Genomic DNA, 18,994 nt, shown 5'->3' with positions numbered 1-18,994 from the left:
AGTGTTATGCTGTGTTGCAGCTGTTTGTCTGTGTGGTTAGGTTAGACAGATGGTAGAAAGCAGCTGGTCACAGTTCCCTTTGGCCATTTTCTATTATGTCACTTGGGAAAGGACACACATGGCTGCACAGCCAGAGAAATGTGGACAAGCTGTAATGGTTTTGTCATGCATTAGTCATCTTGACTGCAGAACAGACGAGTCAAGACAAACCCTCAAGGTCCATATTGACAGTGTGTCTGTTCAAAGCCTGTCTGTTTGTGTCTCTTTCTATACTGTTCTGTATAGTAATAATTAATAAGTCATGCAGTGTTATGAAAAGTATAGCTCTCAGGCGTCATTACGTAAATATTCAGTGGGTGTAGGTGCTATCAACAGTACTCATGTCCTTTCATACATGTGCCTGCTTGTCTTTTTCGTTACACTTCAAATGACTTCTCCCCACTGCAGTTCAACCTGGCAGCACAACTTTCGAATGGGTGTATTCTAATAGTTATTGCATAATGATGGGTTATTAAAATGTCAATTCAAATGGTAATTTATCAAATCTGATCTTGTCAGTAATAGGCTTGAACATTTGGGCAGAATTTTGGACTTGAGTGCTGCCATGGTGAGGCCTTCCCTTCTCCCTTCCCCCTTCTCCCTTCCCTTCTCCCTTCCCATCTCCCTTCTCCCTTCCCTTCTCCCTTCTCCCTTCCCTTCTCCCTTCTCCCTTCCCTTCTCCCTTCTCCCTTCCCTTCTCCCTTCTCCCTTCCCTTCTCCCTTCTCCCTGGCAAGGTTTCTCTCTCTTTCTCTCTCTCTGTCTCTCTCTCTCTCTCTCTCTCTCTCAATTCAATTCAATTCAATTCAATTCAAGGGCTTTATTGGCATGGGAAACATGTGTTAACATTGCCAAAGCAAGTGAGGTAGACAACATACAAAGTGAATATATAAAGTGAAAAACAACAAAAATTAACAGTAAACATTACACATACAGAAGTTTCAAAACAGTAAAGACATTACAAATGTCATATTATATATATATACAGTGTTTTAACAATGTACAAATGGTTAAAGGACACAAGATAAAATAAATAAGCATAAATATGGGTGTATTTACAATGGTGTTTGTTCTTCACTGGTTGCCCTTTTCTCGTGGCAACAGGTCACAAATCTTGCTGCTGTGATGGCACACTGTGGAATTTCACCTAGTAGATATGGGAGTTTTTCAAAATTGGATTTGTTTTCGAATTCTTTGTGGATCTGTGTAATCTGAGGGAAATATGTCTCTCTAATATGGTCATACATTGGGCAGGAGGTTAGGAAGTGCAGCTCAGTTTCCACCTCATTTTGTGGGCAGTGAGCACATAGCCTGTCTTCTCTTGAGAGCCATGTCTGCCTACGGCGGCCTTTTTCAATAGCAAGGCTATGCTCACTGAGTCTGTACATAGTCAAGGCTTTCCTTAATTTTGGGTCAGTCACAGTGGTCAGGTATTCTGCCGCTGTGTACTCTCTGTGTAGGGCCAAATAGCATTCTAGTTTGCTCTGTTTTTTTGTTAATTCTTTCCAATGTGTTAAGTAGTTATCTTTTTGTTTTCTCATGATTTGGTTGGGTCTAATTGTGCTGCTGTCCTGGGGCTCTGTAGTGTGTGTTTGTGTTTGTGAACAGAGCCCCAGGACCAGCTTGCTTAGGGGACTCTTCTCCAGGTTCATCTCTCTGTAGGTGATGGCTTTGTTATGGAAGGTTTGTGAATCGCTTCCTTTTAGGTGGTTGTAGAATTTAACAGCTCTTTTCTGGATTTTGATAATTAGTGGGTATCGGCCTAATTCTGCTCTGCATGCATTATTTGGTGTTCTACGTTGTACACGGAGGATATTTTTGCAGAATTCTGCGTGCAGAGTCTCAATTTGGTGTTTGTCCCATTTTGTGAAGTCTTGGTTGGTGAGCGGACCCCAGACCTCACAACCATAAAGGGCAATGGGCTCTATGACTGATTCAAGTATTTTTAGCCAAATCCTAATTGGTATGTTGAAATTTATGTTTCTTTTGATGGCATAGAATGCCCTTCTTGCCTTGTCTCTCAGATCGTTCACAGCTTTGTGGAAGTTACCTGTGGTGCTGATGTTTAGGCCAAGGTATGTATAGTTTTTTGTGTGCTCTAGGGCAACAGTGTCTAGATGGAATTTGTATTTGTGGTCCTGGTGACTGGACCTTTTTGGAACACCATTATTTTGGTCTTACTGAGATTTACTGTCAGGGCCCAGGTCTGACAGAATCTGTGCATAAGATCTAGGTGCTGCTGTAGGCCCTCCTTGGTTGGTGACAGAAGCACCAGATCATCAGCAAACAGCAGACATTTGACTTCGGATTCTAGCAGGGGGAGGCCGGGTGCTGCAGACTCTTCTAGTGCCCGCGCCAATTCGTTGATATATATGTTGAAGAGGGTGGGGCTTAAGCTGCATCTCTCTCTCTCTCTCTCTCTCTGGGCATATGCCCAGACAGGCTGCAAATATATTTTGTACATATATGCGCAAATTGAATGTGAGGCTGGGCTGGCCCAGAAGTAGGTGGGCGTATGCATGGCCACCCCTACACCTGCACCACTGGGTGAGATTGAAGCTGTCCTCAACTGCCTTGTTGCCTTGCATGCACTGCTCTGTGTAAACTAGAAACTTTTTCTAGAGGGACAGTGTGTAATGTGTGATTAACTAAATTGATTTTGTACTTGTATAGAATCTTCATTCTCCATAGAGACGCTGGATGCAGAGTTTCAGTCCCTTGCAATTCCTCACATCCTAAACGTTAAGTAGAAAAGAACATCCATAGACACAGAGCTGTTGCAGCAGATAGACCACTTCCTACAGGTAACATCCATAGACACAGAGCTGTTGCAGCAGATAGACCACTTCCTACAGGTAACATCCATAGACACAGAGCTGTTGCAGCAGATAGACCACTTCCCACAGGTAACATCCATAGACATGGAGCTGCTGCAGCAGATAGACCACTTCCCACAGGTAACATCCATAGACACAGAGCTGCTGCAGCAGATAGACCACTTCCTACAGGTAACATCCATACACACAGAGCTGTTGCAGCAGATAGACCACTTCCTACAGGTAACATCCATAGACATGGAGCTGCTGCAGCAGATAGACCACTTCCTACAGGTAACATCCATAGACACAGAGCTGTTGCAGCAGATAGACCACTTCCTACAGGTAACATCCATAGACACAGAGCTGTTGCAGCAGATAGACCACTTCCCACAGGTAACATCCATAGACATGGAGCTGCTGCAACAGCAGATATCTCATGTGTGTGTGTGTGGGGGGGGTGACAGTGCAAGGTGATGAGCTTGATGCTCATTTCCAATAACTATTAAGGGGTCTTATTCTTATTTGTTTGAGAAACAAAATCAATATTGCTCTTTTGTCCATAATAATCTCATCATGTAGGCTATACCCGCGCTATATCGACGGGCTGTTGTGTAGAGCGCACGTCGGCAAACTCCCTAAAAAACGCAACAAAAATATTGTTAGAAAACGATCAATAGAGTTGATTTTTTTTCTTCCTTTATTTAACCAGGTAGGCAAGTTGAGAACAAGTTCTAATTTACAACTGCGACCTGGCCAAGATAAAGCAAAGCAGTTCGACACATACAACAACACAGAGTTACACATGGAGTAAAACAAACATACAGTCAATAATACAGTAGAAAAATGAGTATATATACAATGTGAGCAAATGAGGTGAGATAAGTAAGGTAAATGCAATAAAAAGGCCACGGGAAATGCGATGGAAACTCGTGTCACTGCAAAAATGTGTATGTGCACTACATCATCACGCATATACTTTTATTCCAAACAAAATATACTTGATGGAAACACAATTGTGGTAGGAATATAGCATTTTGTTTGTATGCGAATTTTTGCATATTCGCGTGACAAGACGTCGCCAATTGGATGGAAATGTAGCTCGTGACAGGCTCTGCATGTTGCTTGGTAACCAAATGGCGTTTGCTCAAACAGCTGAAAACCCGAACATACAAACCCTGCGTTTAGGGCATGTTTTGCAAATATATGTAACGAAAACAAATGATGACATGGATTAACTAACTTGTTATCTATATCTTTCAAAGGTTCAAGCTTTCTGTTTTGAACAGACACATTTAGGGTAAGTTCTGTGCGCAATTGGAATAGGTGGTTGGATCATCATAGTGCGACGAATGTACCCGGTTCCGTTTTCTGACGCAGATGCTGGGCGAGTCACTTATCTGTCTGTCTTTTGCCAGTGTGTATTCTACGCGTTCCTGTGTCCTGTTTTGCTGCATTGGTTCTCTGTCCATTGTGGCCGTTGCATAACAACAGTTCTTTTAATGCACTTTGTATTTACCCATTTCGGTCACAGGCACAGGTCCAGTTCATAAGCATGGAGAAGAACTATTACGCAATAGAAAGGTTAGTAGAAGTTATTCCTAAACTCAACATTAAATGGATACGCCTCCACCACCTAACACCTAAAGTTACCATGCCTCAGTACTTTAGAGCAGGTATAAGATAATGTGCCACAACTCAAGCAGTAAAAATGAAGGTTCTTAGTACCAGTCACACCACCCCACTTCAAACACGGATCTCAGCCCACCATAGTTACCCCTTTAATCCCCTCCCAGTGCCCCTTCGTCCCCCCCAGTGGAGGATATGATGGAGCTGGACGGCAGGCAGCAGAGAATATACCACAGGGCTGCCAGGATGATACAGAGGACATGGAGGAGACATGTGGTGGGTGGAACCACAATACAACACACACTAACACGCACAGACCGTGTAACCTCTCTATATCCTATGTGTAGGATACACGCGTGTTCCAGTACTTCAAGAACCTTGTGAGGTTCCGTAACCAGGGAGACCCTCGACTCCTGCTCAAAAATGTCAATCCCAGAGAGGTACAGGCACCAGATATACACACACATGCAGACAGACACACACAGACAGACACATTATGAATGTTACTATGGTTGTTGCAGGCAAATATTCTGGATGCTGCTGCAGGAGTCCACATCAGATTCAGACTGGGAGGGGTAAGTTCATTTTGTCAGTGCTAAAATGCACATTATAATCTGGGTGGTTCAAGCCCCGAATGCTGATTGGCTGACAGCTGTGTTATATCAGACCATATGAGAAAGTTAAGGAGAGCCTCACACTCTAGGAGCTCCGATGCAATAATTTAAGAACCAACGTTTGGACAGACAAGCTGTCTTCTTCAGACCCCGGTATGACAAAACATGTTTTACTGCTCTAATTGTGTTGGTAACCAGTTTTCAATAGCAATAAGGCACCTCAGGGTTTGTGGTATATGGCCAATATATCACGGCTAAGGGCTGTATCCAGGCACTCCTCGTTGCATAAGAATAGCCCTTAGCCGTGGTATATTGGCCATATACCACACATCCCTGGGCCTTATTGCTTAGATAAACACCCATCACTCGCAATACTAATACCTGAATTTATTTCAAAATCTATCTGCAATGATTTATGCAATACAAATAGATGTGTGCATGCTAATGTGAGATGAGTTTTTCTCTCCCCTCACAGACCACCTTTCCACCGAGCATCTACTATAAGATCTACACCCATCGACCCATCGTGGACATGTGTGCCAACAGCCCCAAGGACTACACCCACCCCAGACAGAAGAGGTCCGTCCCCAGGCAGATACACAATGGAAGGACCCAGGTGCAGGACGACCATGCTGGCTGGTACCACCGCGTGGAGAACAACGGCTGGAGACTGCTCTCTGGGAAGGTGGTGCAGCAGTTCTGATTCCATGATATCACACTGTATCAGATGTGGGTTCAGTATGATATGGTTGGAACCGCCAACAGAGATCCTTTGTTTGTCTTCATTGTTTTAGTGCAGTACTCAGCTACTCTGTGAAAGAAGAATCATTTGAGAAGCGCTGTGCACTCTCTGTATTGGTTCAGGCTGCTCTGTTAGGTGACATCATCACGTTGGAGACCAATGGCAGGAAGGTGGAGTTTCACCATTCCAAACTGCAGCGTCGTCAGGACGTGGACAGGAGGAAGAAGAGGAGGAAGATTGAATGGTTGAAGCAGATGTGAGTTAAGTGTGCATCCTTACCTGCAACAGCACTACTCACCTGTTCACTCACCGGTATTCAACAGCACTACTCACCTGTATTCAACAGCACTACTCACCTGTATTCAACAGCACTACTCACCTGTATACAACAGCACTACTCATCTGTATTCAACAGCACTACTCACCTGTTCACTCACCTGTATGCAACAGCACTACTCACCTGTTCACTCACCTGTATTCAACAGCACTACTCACCTGTTCACTCATCTGTATTCAACAGCACTACTCACCTGTATTCAACAGCACTACTCACCTGTATTCAACAGCACTACTCACCTGTATTCAACAGCACTACTAACCTGTATTCAACAGCACTACTCACCTGTATGCAACAGCACTACTCACCTGTATGCAACAGCACTACTCACCTGTATGCAACAGCACTACTCACCTGTATGCAACAGCACTACTCACCTGTATGCAACAGCACTACTCACATGTATGCAACAGCACTACTCACCTGTATGCAACAGCACTACTCACATGTATTCAACAGCACTACTCACATGTATTCAACAGCACTACCCACCTGTATTCAACAGCACTACCCACCTGTATTCAACAGCACTACCCACCTGTATTCAACAGCACTACCCACCTGTATTAAACAGCACTACCCACCTGTATTCAACAGCACTACTCACCTGTATTCAACAGCACTACTAACCTGTTCACTCACCTGTATTCAACAGCACTACTAACCTGTATTCAACAGCACTACTCACCTGTATACAACAGCACTACTCATCTGTATTCAACAGCACTACTCACCTGTTCACTCACCTGTATGCAACAGCACTACTCACCTGTTCACTCACCTGTATTCAACAGCACTACTCACCTGTTCACTCATCTGTATTCAACAGCACTACTCATCTGTATTCAACAGCACTACTCACCTGTATTCAACAGCACTACTCACCTGTATTCAACAGCACTACTAACCTGTATTCAACAGCACTACTAACCTGTTCACTCACCTGTATTCAACAGCACTACTAACCTGTATTCAACAGCACTACTCACCTGTATTCAACAGCACTACTAACCTGTTCACTCACCTGTATTCAACAGCACTACTAACCTGTATTCAACAGCACTACTAACCTGTTCACTCACCTGTATTCAACAGCACTACTAACCTGTTCACTCACCTGTATTCAACAGCACTACTAACCTGTATTCAACAGCACTACTAACCTGTTCACTCACCTGTATTCAACAGCACTACTAACCTGTATTCAACAGCACTACTCACCTGTATACAACAGCACTACTCATCTGTATTCAACAGCACTACTCACCTGTTCACTCACCTGTATGCAACAGCACTACTCACCTGTTCACTCACCTGTATTCAACAGCACTACTCACCTGTTCACTCATCTGTATTCAACAGCACTACTCACCTGTATTCAACAGCACTACTCACCTGTATTCAACAGCACTACTAACCTGTATTCAACAGCACTACTCACCTGTATGCAACAGCACTACTCACCTGTATGCAATAGCACTACTCACCTGTATGCAACAGCACTACTCACCTGTATGCAACAGCACTACTCACCTGTATGCAACAGCACTACTCACCTGTATGCAACAGCACTACTCACCTGTATGCAACAGCACTACTCACATGTATTCAACAGCACTACCCACCTGTATTCAACAGCACTACCCACCTGTATTCAACAGCACTACCCACCTGTATTCAACAGCACTACCCACCTGTATTCAACAGCACTACCCACCTGTATTCAACAGCACTACTCACCTGTATTCAACAGCACTACTCACCTGTATTCAACAGCACTACTCACCTGTATTCAACAGCACTACTAACCTGTTCACTCACCTGTATTCAACAGCACTACTAACCTGTATTCAACAGCACTACTAACCTGTATTCAACAGCACTACTCACCTGTATACAACAGCACTACTCATCTGTATTCAACAGCACTACTCACCTGTTCACTCACCTGTATGCAACAGCACTACTCACCTGTTCACTCACCTGTATTCAACAGCACTACTCACCTGTTCACTCATCTGTATTCAACAGCAGTACTCACCTGTATTCAACAGCACTACTCACCTGTATTCAACAGCACTACTAACCTGTATTCAACAGCACTACTAACCTGTATTCAACAGCACTACTCACCTGTATGCAACAGCACTACTCACCTGTATGCAACAGCACTACTCACCTGTATGCAACAGCACTACTCACCTGTATGCAACAGCACTACTCACCTGTATGCAACAGCACTACTCACATGTATGCAACAGCACTACTCACCTGTATGCAACAGCACTACTCACATGTATTCAACAGCACTACTCACATGTATTCAACAGCACTACTCACATGTATTCAACAGCACTACCCACCTGTATTCAACAGCACTACCCACCTGTATTCAACAGCACTACCCACCTGTATTCAACAGCACTACCCACCTGTATTCAACAGCACTACTCACCTGTATTCAACAGCACTACTAACCTGTTCACTCACCTGTATTCAACAGCACTACCCACCTGTATTCAACAGCACTACCCACCTGTATTCAACAGCACTACCCACCTGTATTCAACAGCACTACTCACCTGTATTCAACAGCACTACTAACCTGTTCACTCACCTGTATTCAACAGCACTACTAACCTGTATTCAACAGCACTACTAACCTGTATTCAACAGCACTACTCACCTGTATTCAACAGCACTACTAACCTGTTCACTCACCTGTATTCAACAGCACTACTCACCTGTATTCAACAGCACTACTAACCTGTTCACTCACCTGTATTCAACAGCACTACTAACCTGTATTCAACAGCACTACTAACCTGTTCACTCACCTGTATTCAACAGCACTACTAACCTGTTCACTCACCTGTATTCAACAGCACTACTAACCTGTATTCAACAGCACTACTAACCTGTTCACTCACCTGTATTCAACAGCACTACTAACCTGTATTCAACAGCACTACTAACCTATATTCAACAGCACTACTAACCTGTTCACTCACCTGTATTCAACAGCACTACTCACCTGTATTCAACAGCACTACTAACCTGTATTCAACAGCACTACTAACCTGTTCACTCACCTGTATTCAACAGCACTACTCACCTGTTCACTCACCTGTATTCAACAGCACTACTAACCTGTTCACTCACCTGTATTCAACAGCACTACTAACCTGTATTCAACAGCACTACTAACCTGTTCACTCACCTGTATTCAACAGCACTACTAACCTGTTCACTCACCTGTATTCAACAGCACTACTAACCTGTATTCAACAGCACTACTAACCTGTTCACTCACCTGTATTCAACAGCACTACTAACCTGTATTCAACAGCACTACTAACCTGTATTCAACAGCACTACTAACCTGTTCACTCACCTGTATTCAACAGCACTACTAACCTGTATTCAACAGCACTACTAACCTGTATTCAACAGCACTACTAACCTGTTCACTCACCTGTATTCAACAGCACTACTCACCTGTTCACTCACCTGTATTCAACAGCACTACTAACCTGTTCACTCACCTGTATTCAACAGCACTACTAACCTGTATTCAACAGCACTACTAACCTGTTCACTCACCTGTATTCAACAGCACTACTCACCTGTTCACTCACCTGTATTCAACAGCACTACTAACCTGTTCACTCACCTGTATTCAACAACACTACTAACCTGTATTCAACAGCACTACTAACCTGTTCACTCACCTGTATTCAACAGCACTACTCACCTGTTCACTCACCTGTATTCAACAGCACTACTAACCTGTTCACTCATCTGTATTCAACAGCACTACTCACCTGTATTCAACAGCACTACTCACCTGTTCACTCACCTGTATTCAACAGCACTACTCACCTGTATTCAACAGCACTACTAACCTGTTCACTCACCTGTATTCAACAGCACTACTAACCTGTTCACTCACCTGTATTCAACAGCACTACTCACCTGTTCACTCACCTGTATGCAACAGCACTACTCACCTGTATTCAACAGCACTACTCACCTGTATTCAACAGCACTACTAACCTGTATTCAACAGCACTACTCACCTGTATGCAACAGCACTACTCACCTGTATGCAACAGCACTACTCACCTGTATGCAACAGCACTACTCACCTGTATGCAACAGCACTACTCACCTGTATTCAACAGCACTACTCACCTGTATTCAACAGCACTACTCACCTGTATGCAACAGCACTACTCACCTGTATGCAACAGCACTACTCACCTGTATTCAACAGCACTACTCACCTGTATTCAACAGCACTACTCACCTGTTCACTCACCTGTATTCAACAGTACTACTCACCTGTTCACTCACCTGTATTCAACAGTACTACTCACCTGTTCACTCACCTGTATTCAACAGTACTACTCACCTGTATTCAACAGCACTACTCACCTGTATTCAACAGCACTACTCACCTGTATTCAACAGCACTACTCACCTGTATTCAACAGCACTACTCACCTGTATTCAACAGCACTACTCACCTGTATTCAACAGCACTACTCACCTGTATTCAACAGCACTACCCACCTGTATTCAACAGCACTACCCACCTGTATTCAACAGCACTACTCACCTGTATTCAACAGCACTACTCACCTGTATTCAACAGCACTACTCACCTGTATTCAACAGCACTACTCACCTGTATTCAACAGCACTACTCACCTGTATTCAACAGCACTACTAACCTGTTCACTCACCTGTATTCAACAGCACTACTAACCTGTTCACTCATCTGTATTCAACAGCACTACCCACCTGTATTCAACAGCACTACCCACCTGTATTCAACAGCACAACTCACCTGTATTCAACAGCACTACTAACCTGTTCACTCACCTGTATTCAACAGCACTACTAACCTGTATTCAACAGCACTACTCACCTGTATTCAACAGCACTACTAACCTGTTCACTAACCTGTATTCAACAGCACTACTCACCTGTATTCAACAGCACTACTCACCTGTATTCAACAGCACTACTAACCTGTTCACTAACCTGTATTCAACAGCACTACTCACCTGTATTCAACAGCACTACTAACCTGTTCACTCACCTGTATTCAACAGCACTACTAACCTGTTCACTCACCTGTATTCAACAGCACTACTAACCTGTATTCAACAGCACTACTAACCTGTTCACTCACCTGTATTCAACAGCACTACTAACCTGTATTCAACAGCACTACTAACCTGTATTCAACAGCACTACTAACCTGTTCACTCACCTGTATTCAACAGCACTACTCACCTGTTCACTCACCTGTATTCAACAGCACTACTAACCTGTTCACTCACCTGTATTCAACAGCACTAACCTGTATTCAACAGCACTACTAACCTGTTCACTCACCTGTATTCAACAGCACTACTAACCTGTTCACTCACCTGTATTCAACAGCACTACTAACCTGTATTCAACAGCACTACTAACCTGTTCACTCACCTGTATTCAACAGCACTACTAACCTGTATTCAACAGCACTACTAACCTGTATTCAACAGCACTACTAACCTGTTCACTCACCTGTATTCAACAGCACTACTCACCTGTTCACTCACCTGTATTCAACAGCACTACTAACCTGTTCACTCACCTGTATTCAACAGCACTACTAACCTGTATTCAACAGCACTACTAACCTGTTCACTCACCTGTATTCAACAGCACTACTCACCTGTTCACTCACCTGTATTCAACAGCACTACTAACCTGTTCACTCACCTGTATTCAACAACACTACTAACCTGTATTCAACAGCACTACTAACCTGTTCACTCACCTGTATTCAACAGCACTACTCACCTGTATTCAACAGCACTACTAACCTGTTCACTCATCTGTATTCAACAGCACTACTCACCTGTTCACTCACCTGTATTCAACAGCACTACTAACCTGTTCACTCATCTGTATTCAACAGCACTACTCACCTGTTCACTCACCTGTATTCAACAGCACTACTAACCTGTTCACTCATCTGTATTCAACAGCACTACTCACCTGTATTCAACAGCACTACTCACCTGTATTCAACAGCACTACTCACCTGTATTCAACAGCACTACTAACCTGTATTCAACAGCACTACTAACCTGTTCACTCACCTGTATTCAACAGCACTACTAACCTGTATTCAACAGCACTACTCACCTGTATTCAACAGCACTACTAACCTGTATTCAACAGCACTACTCACCTGTATTCAACAGCACTACTCACCTGTTCACTCACCTGTATTCAACAGTACTACTCACCTGTTCACTCACCTGTATTCAACAGTACTACTCACCTGTTCACTCACCTGTATTCAACAGTACTACTCACCTGTATGCTCAAACTGCATCATTATTGCTTATCTGTAACAGCAATGCTAACCTGTAATAGCCTCAGCTGTCCCTCTACTTGTCCCCCTCAACTCTACCTGTCCCTCTACCTATCCCCCTCACCCACACCTGTCACTCTACCTGCCCCCTCACCACACCTGTCCCCCTCAACCCTACCTGTCCCCCTCAGCCTACCTGTCCCTCTACCTGTCCCCCTCACCCACACCTGTCCCTCTACCTGTCCCCCTCAGCCTACCTGTCCCTCTACCTGTCCCCCTCAGCCTACCTGTCCCTCTACCTGTCCCCCTCAGCCTACCTGTCCCTCTACCTGTCCCCCTCACCCACACCTGTCACTCTACCTCCCCCTCACCACACCTGTCCCCCCTCAGCCTACCTGTCCCTCTACCTGTCCCCCTCAGCCTCGCCTGTCTCTCTACTTGTCCTCCTCAGCCCCACCTGTCCCTCTACCTGTCCCCCTCAGCCTCGCCTGTCTTTCTACTTGTCCTCCTCAGCCTCACCTGTCCCTCTACCTGTCCCCCTCAGCCTTGCCTGTCTCTCTACTTGTCCTCCTCAGCCTCACCTGTCCTTCTACCTGTCCCCCTCACCCACACCTGTCCCTCTACCTGTTCCTCTCACCCTCACCTGTCCCTCTACCTGTTCCCCTCAGCCTCACCTGTCCCCCCACCCATACCTGTCCCTCTACCTGTTCCCCTCAGCCTCACCTGTCCCCCCACCAACACCTGCCCCTCTACCTGTTCTCCTCAGCCTCACCTGTCCCCCTCAATCTCACCTGTCCATCTACCTGTTCCCCTCACCCACACCTGTCCCTCTACCTGTTCCCCTCAGTCTCACCTGTCCCCCTCAATCTCACCTGTCCATCTACCTGTTCCCCTCACCAACACCTGTCCTTCAACCAACTGTCCGCAGGTATGACCGGGGCTGTCTGCATGCACGTACAGAGCATAGTGAGACAGCCATGCTGGTGGAGCGGTCAGCCCAGGGCATGATGGACGCTGTGGAGCAGCTGGGACCCAACCACATCGTAGAGTGGGAAGTGGATGAACTACTGGAGTGGACCAACGCTCTCAACTTTGACGAGTAAATAACCTCCATATGTACCTTTTTTTTAATCATCCTTCATTATAACAGGTGATCCCATTGAGACAGTTGCAATAGTGTTACCCAAAGCAACATATTTTTCATATTTCTGCAGGTATATTAATGACTGGGGGGTTGTGGGTACCAGTAATTCCTCTGAGTCTTGGAAAGGTACAATTTTTTTATTCCTTGACCTGAGGCACATAATAACGACACCAACAATTTATGTGGGATTATAGCACCCCCCTCTGGTGAAAGGGAGTAAAAAGGTTATTTTGCTCTCTTTCTGTTTCTCTTTCTCCCAAGACAAGAGGCTGGTTCCTTCCAACCTGGAGCCTTGTGTTGAGTTCTCAGGGCTGGGGCAGGAGGACAGCCAGGTGGATACCTACAGCAGTGTCCTCCACCCCCTGGTCTCCAGCCTCATCAAGTCAGAACACTCCAAGGCCAATCTCTTTGACTGACTGACTGACTGACTGGCTGGCATTGTATTGCTGACCAGACCAGTAAATTGCAATAGCAACCATCAGACACTACTACTATGACACTATACAGTGAGATTAAATTAAATGTGATGAGAAGTAAAGCAAAGTGTTGAATGTAACTATGATAATACATTATAGGTTGTTGTTGCTAAGGGTAACAGGGTTTGTTTTCTACTCTACTGTTCTCGAATCTGTAATGGACATACTCACACCAGATGTAGGCTGATACAATGTGCTTCTAAAGATTATACTTACTGAGGTTTCAAGTATGAGCAAAAGTATCAAACAAAATGAGGGGGCACCCGGATTTGAACCGGGGACCTCTTGATCTGCAGTCAAATGCTCTACCACTGAGCTATACCCCCGTACTCATAACAATTGGAAAATAATTTTGATATAAATCTTAATCCGTTCGTGAATGTTGTACATTTAATATCAGTATTATAAACCATATATAGTACATATAAACGACACAGTAGTTCCAAAAGCAGCATCCATCCTACTTTCCTTTTTATTTACGTCTATCTGCCCGCTTGTATTTCTATCATCTGATTGGGAAGTGTGGTCAAACGGTGGAAGAGGGTCAGAGGTCGGTGGGTAGTTGGACGTAATGGAGAAGTTGGTGAAGAAACAGCTGTGTTGGAATGCGAACAATATTGGTGTCCGTTCTGATTGTATGCAGCGGGTGGATGAGGGTCAGAGGTCGGTAGTGGGAAGACATAGGAACAAAATAAATGACGATACAGAAAGCAGTGGAGCGTCCAGTAAATAAAGCCACCCGATCGGGTGCACTGCACCCCGGAAGCATAAATATGGCCAAAGTAGGAAGAAAGAGTGATGATGTGTTGGAGTGGAAAGTGGTAATAGTGTTCGATGACAACACAGGGCCTCACTTACGACTAACTAATGCCGTAGAGAAAGAGGTAGGTGAAGTGAAATTAGTTTGTTTCATTGGACACGGTCGATTGTTAATATTGTGTAGCCAGGCTCAGCAAGAGAATATTCTGAAAATGGAAAACGCTTACTGGGAAGAAGATTAAAACCATGTCCCTGGTGCATATGATAGATTGAGGGGAGTCATAGGGTCCCAAATATATGTCCACGGGTTATATTAAAGAAAATGTGACGGGAGGCCAATAGGTTGTTCAGTAGGAAAGAGGGTCTCAGTGAAAGTCTATCAGTGATGCTGAGGGTTTGAGAAAGTCATGCTGGGAAAAGTACAGGTAGGATTCCTCAGTTACAATGTTAGAGAATTTGCCCCATATGCACTGCAGTGTAGTAAATGCCAAAGAATGGGACATGGAGCCAGAGGAGTGTCCAAGGTGGCTCTGGACACCCCTGACATCTGATTGGCCGCCCCAGGTACCACCCCAAAATGTTATTCGCTACTGTCAGTTTGATGCTGATTGACATCTCAATTCACCTCTTGTTGAAAGAATCATTTATTTTCAACAGCAGTGCATTTTTTCAAATCAGACTTCTGTTCCTTAAGGACCCAATGGTAGGCCAGGCCTATACTTTAAACTACTCATTTTAGTTAGCAGTTGTTAGTATCTAATCTTGTGGATCCCTGAATTATAGAGATATGACACGTTAAATAATGTGTCATATATTTCAGGCATTTCAAGATCAGAGAAGAGGGTCCTGTACAGCCGTGTTTGAAAACATTTCCCAGAACTCAGCATGGTACTAGGAAAAGGGCTTTCAACCGCTCCTGGTGTAAGGACAATTCATGGCTTGAATATTCTGTAAGTCAAGATTCAACTTATTGTTTCGCCTGTATTCATGTTTCTCTACCTGAATCTGCCTTCACATCACAGTCAGGTTTTTGTAACTGGAAAAAAGTGCTGTTTAAAGGTTCTGGGTTTAAGCTCCATTCAAAGGCAGAGCATCATATCAATGCTATGTATGCTTGGAATCAGCATTAAAGGGCTATTGACAGCAACTCCTCAATGTTAGATGTCAGAAAGGGCGAGCGGAAAAAGAAAGTGGAGGAAAACTGTACTTACATTAAAACAATTACAGATGTTCTCCTATTAACTGCCAGTCAAAATATAGTGTAGAGGTCATCGAGAGTCTGATGACTCTCACAACAAGGGTCATTTTTGGACAATCTTAGAAGAAATAGCAAAGCATGTCCCTCCCATAGAGACAAGGATGAATGCATGTGGCAATACTAAATACACAAGCCACCAAATCCAGAAGCAAGCAGATCTCACACAAATTAAAATCGATTTCCTTGAAAAACATGTTCTGGACTACAGATATAATCTTGTGCGGCAAGGCTATGACACTGCATCCGTCATGAGCAGAAAACATTCTGGTGTGTCTGCACGGATTAAAAACAGTGCAAGATTTGCAATTTATGTGCACTGTAATGCACATTATTTTGAATTTTGTTTTTTGTCGAGGCTGTAAAATCACTGCCTGAGGCAGTTCACTTTTTTGCTCTCCTGCAGAAGCTGTATAACTTTGTATCTGGCTCGTGGCTTGCAGTTCAGAAAGAGCTTTATCCACAGCAGCAGCCCAGGGAACTACGGAGACTTACGGATGGAAGGCTGGCATGCAGATACATGGCATGCCGTGATCTGAGGGACAGGCTTCCAGCAGTTCTGAGAGTGCTACAGGATATAACACTTGAAAATAGTGTTTATAGATCAGTGGGGGCAAGGGGCCTTCTGTCTCAGATTTACATCTCATAGGGCTTTTGGTTACCTTTTGGAAAGTGCTTGGTGATGCCAAATGTCCCTCTGACATGCTCCAATCAAGCTCTCTTGACCTAGCAAGGGCTGTGGATCTAGTAGGTGCCCTTACAGACACATTACAGGACTACAGAAGTGAGGGATACTATGGGGAACTATGGAAAGAGGTTGAAGAGATGGCAGAGCTCTGTGAAATAAGTGTACAAACAGTGTGTAAAAGACAGCCTAAAACAAGCTTAAGATTTCACAACTCATTGATGATGATGTAGGACAGAAAAATAGTGACCAAAGTGACGGTGAGAGCATCCAAAGAGCTGTCTTTTATCAAGTGCTTGACAGTCTCACAACTGAGCTGCTGAGGCGTTTTTCAAAGAATAAATGCGAGATAAGGGGTCCAGTCTCTCAACCCAAACAGTACAACATTCCTTAATGAGGAGCCTCTGTTTGCTCAGACCTTTGAGTCAGATTTAGAGGACCTCAAACATGAGGTTCATCAAACCAGGCGGCTACTTGATAGGAGAGAGAAAAGTGGAAGGGACAGACCGTCTACTCTCCTTGACTTTGTTGTGTTTCTAGAACCTTATAAAGAGGTCTTCCATGAGCTATTTCGACTTTGTAAGATATCTGTTGTTACACCAGTCAGCAGTGCTTCTTGCGAGAGAAGCTTATCAGCCTTAAAACAGATTAAAACCCACCTGAGGACAACCATGGTTGATGACAGGTTAAGTCACCTCTGAATTCTCAGTGTTGAGTGAAGGAGGACACGCTCCCTCAACATGGATGAGGTTGTGAAACATTTTGCCAGTTCTCACCAGAACTGCAGAATATTGCTGTTTAAAATCTTTCTAGGATAATTTGGTGCTTAGACGGTCCCTCTGGTCATGATTAAAACCTGCACTGTGTACTAGCTAGTACACTGACATTCTAAAATTATAAATCTAAAAGGGTATCATGTCAAACAGGTTTAATGTGGTCTTGATTAGGCCAATTCCAAAACTTTTCTTTGCTATTTTATTTTTTTTATTTCACCTTTATTTAACCAGGTAGGCCAGTTGAGAACACCTTTATTTAACCAGGTAGGCTGGCCAAGATAAAGCATAGCAGTGTGAACAGACAACACAGAGTTACACATGGAGTAAACAATTAACAAGTCAATAACACAGTAGAAAAAAAAAGAGAGTCTATATACATTGTGTGCAAAAGGCATGAGGAGGTAGGCGAAAATTACAATTTTGCAGATTAACACTGGAGTGATAAATGATCAGATGGTCATGTACAGGTAGAGATATTGGTGTGCAAAAGAGCAGAAAAGTAAATAAATAAAAACAGTATGGGGATGAGGTAGGTAAAAATGGGTGGGCTATTTACCGATAGACTATGTACAGCTGCAGCGATCGGTTAGCTGCTCAGATAGCAGATGTTTGAAGTTGGTGAGGGAGATAAAAGTCTCCATTAGTTAACATAATATATATGAGCATAAATATGATACTGTAAATTTGTAATACTGATGGGCATCAAAATAATTTTTATTTTTCAAGTCCATTTCTGCTTGATACCTGGTATGTCAAATTGCAGTGTGTTTTTTTTGTAAATAAACTATGCAATTTTTGTAACACACAAATGTTGTCTTATCTTCTTGGTGCTTGAGCTTTATTTTCTGAAAATATTTTGGATGTTCAACACTTATGGACCCAGATTTTATATTAATGAGAGAGAGAGAGAGAGAGAGAGAGAGAGAGAGAGAGAGAGAGAAAAAATAAAAATAATCGGGCTGTAGAGACACTGACTATTCCTAGTACGTTAAAGAGTTCTAGTGAACTAACCCTTATGGACCTCACTATCTGCTACATTGAAGAACTCCGGGTTCAGTGAATTATCACCTCTAATCAGCAATCATAGGATTCATTCATGCTCCTTAGATGCCAGGTTAGGGTTACACACTACTGTTCTGTCATGGTCTATGGACCCCCTGAAGTATCCTTGGTCACCCCCTGGTCACCCTGTGTATAAAACTCTGCGTGTAGCTGCTTAGTGTAAAGGAAACAAAAGATGTGCCAAGTGTAGAGGGGCACATGATTACGGTGAAGGTGGAAGCAATGTGAAGGGGCTGTGCAGCATTTGGTATAGAGAGAGGCTCAGAGATATAGGATCAGACAT

The 18,994-nt window shown here is 43.8% G+C and overlaps 1 protein-coding gene and 1 non-coding gene across 2 annotated transcripts; one reads left to right on the top strand and one right to left on the bottom strand.

Moving 5' to 3' along the window:
• Positions 1–3,668: 3,668 nt before the first annotated feature.
• Positions 3,669–17,913, top strand: lg29h11orf65 (linkage group 29 C11orf65 homolog). The gene is made up of 10 exons (XM_024392441.2): positions 3,669–4,153; positions 4,388–4,437; positions 4,650–4,758; positions 4,830–4,922; positions 5,004–5,057; positions 5,572–5,781; positions 5,961–6,094; positions 13,483–13,653; positions 13,769–13,824; positions 13,960–17,913. The coding sequence occupies exons 2-10, from the start codon at positions 4,409–4,411 to the stop codon at positions 14,112–14,114; spliced, it is 1,011 nt and encodes a 336-aa protein (XP_024248209.1). The 5' UTR covers positions 3,669–4,153; positions 4,388–4,408; the 3' UTR covers positions 14,115–17,913.
• Positions 14,429–14,500, bottom strand: trnac-gca. Its single transcript has one exon. It is a non-coding gene; the product is annotated as a tRNA-Cys (tRNA).
• Positions 17,914–18,994: the final 1,081 nt, after the last annotated feature.

Source organism: Oncorhynchus tshawytscha, linkage group LG29 (genome assembly GCF_018296145.1).
Source record: "Oncorhynchus tshawytscha isolate Ot180627B linkage group LG29, Otsh_v2.0, whole genome shotgun sequence".
NCBI lineage: Eukaryota > Metazoa > Chordata > Actinopteri > Salmoniformes > Salmonidae > Oncorhynchus > Oncorhynchus tshawytscha.
Note: the sequence above shows the minus strand (reverse complement) of the source record. Positions and strands in the feature narration are given on the sequence as shown.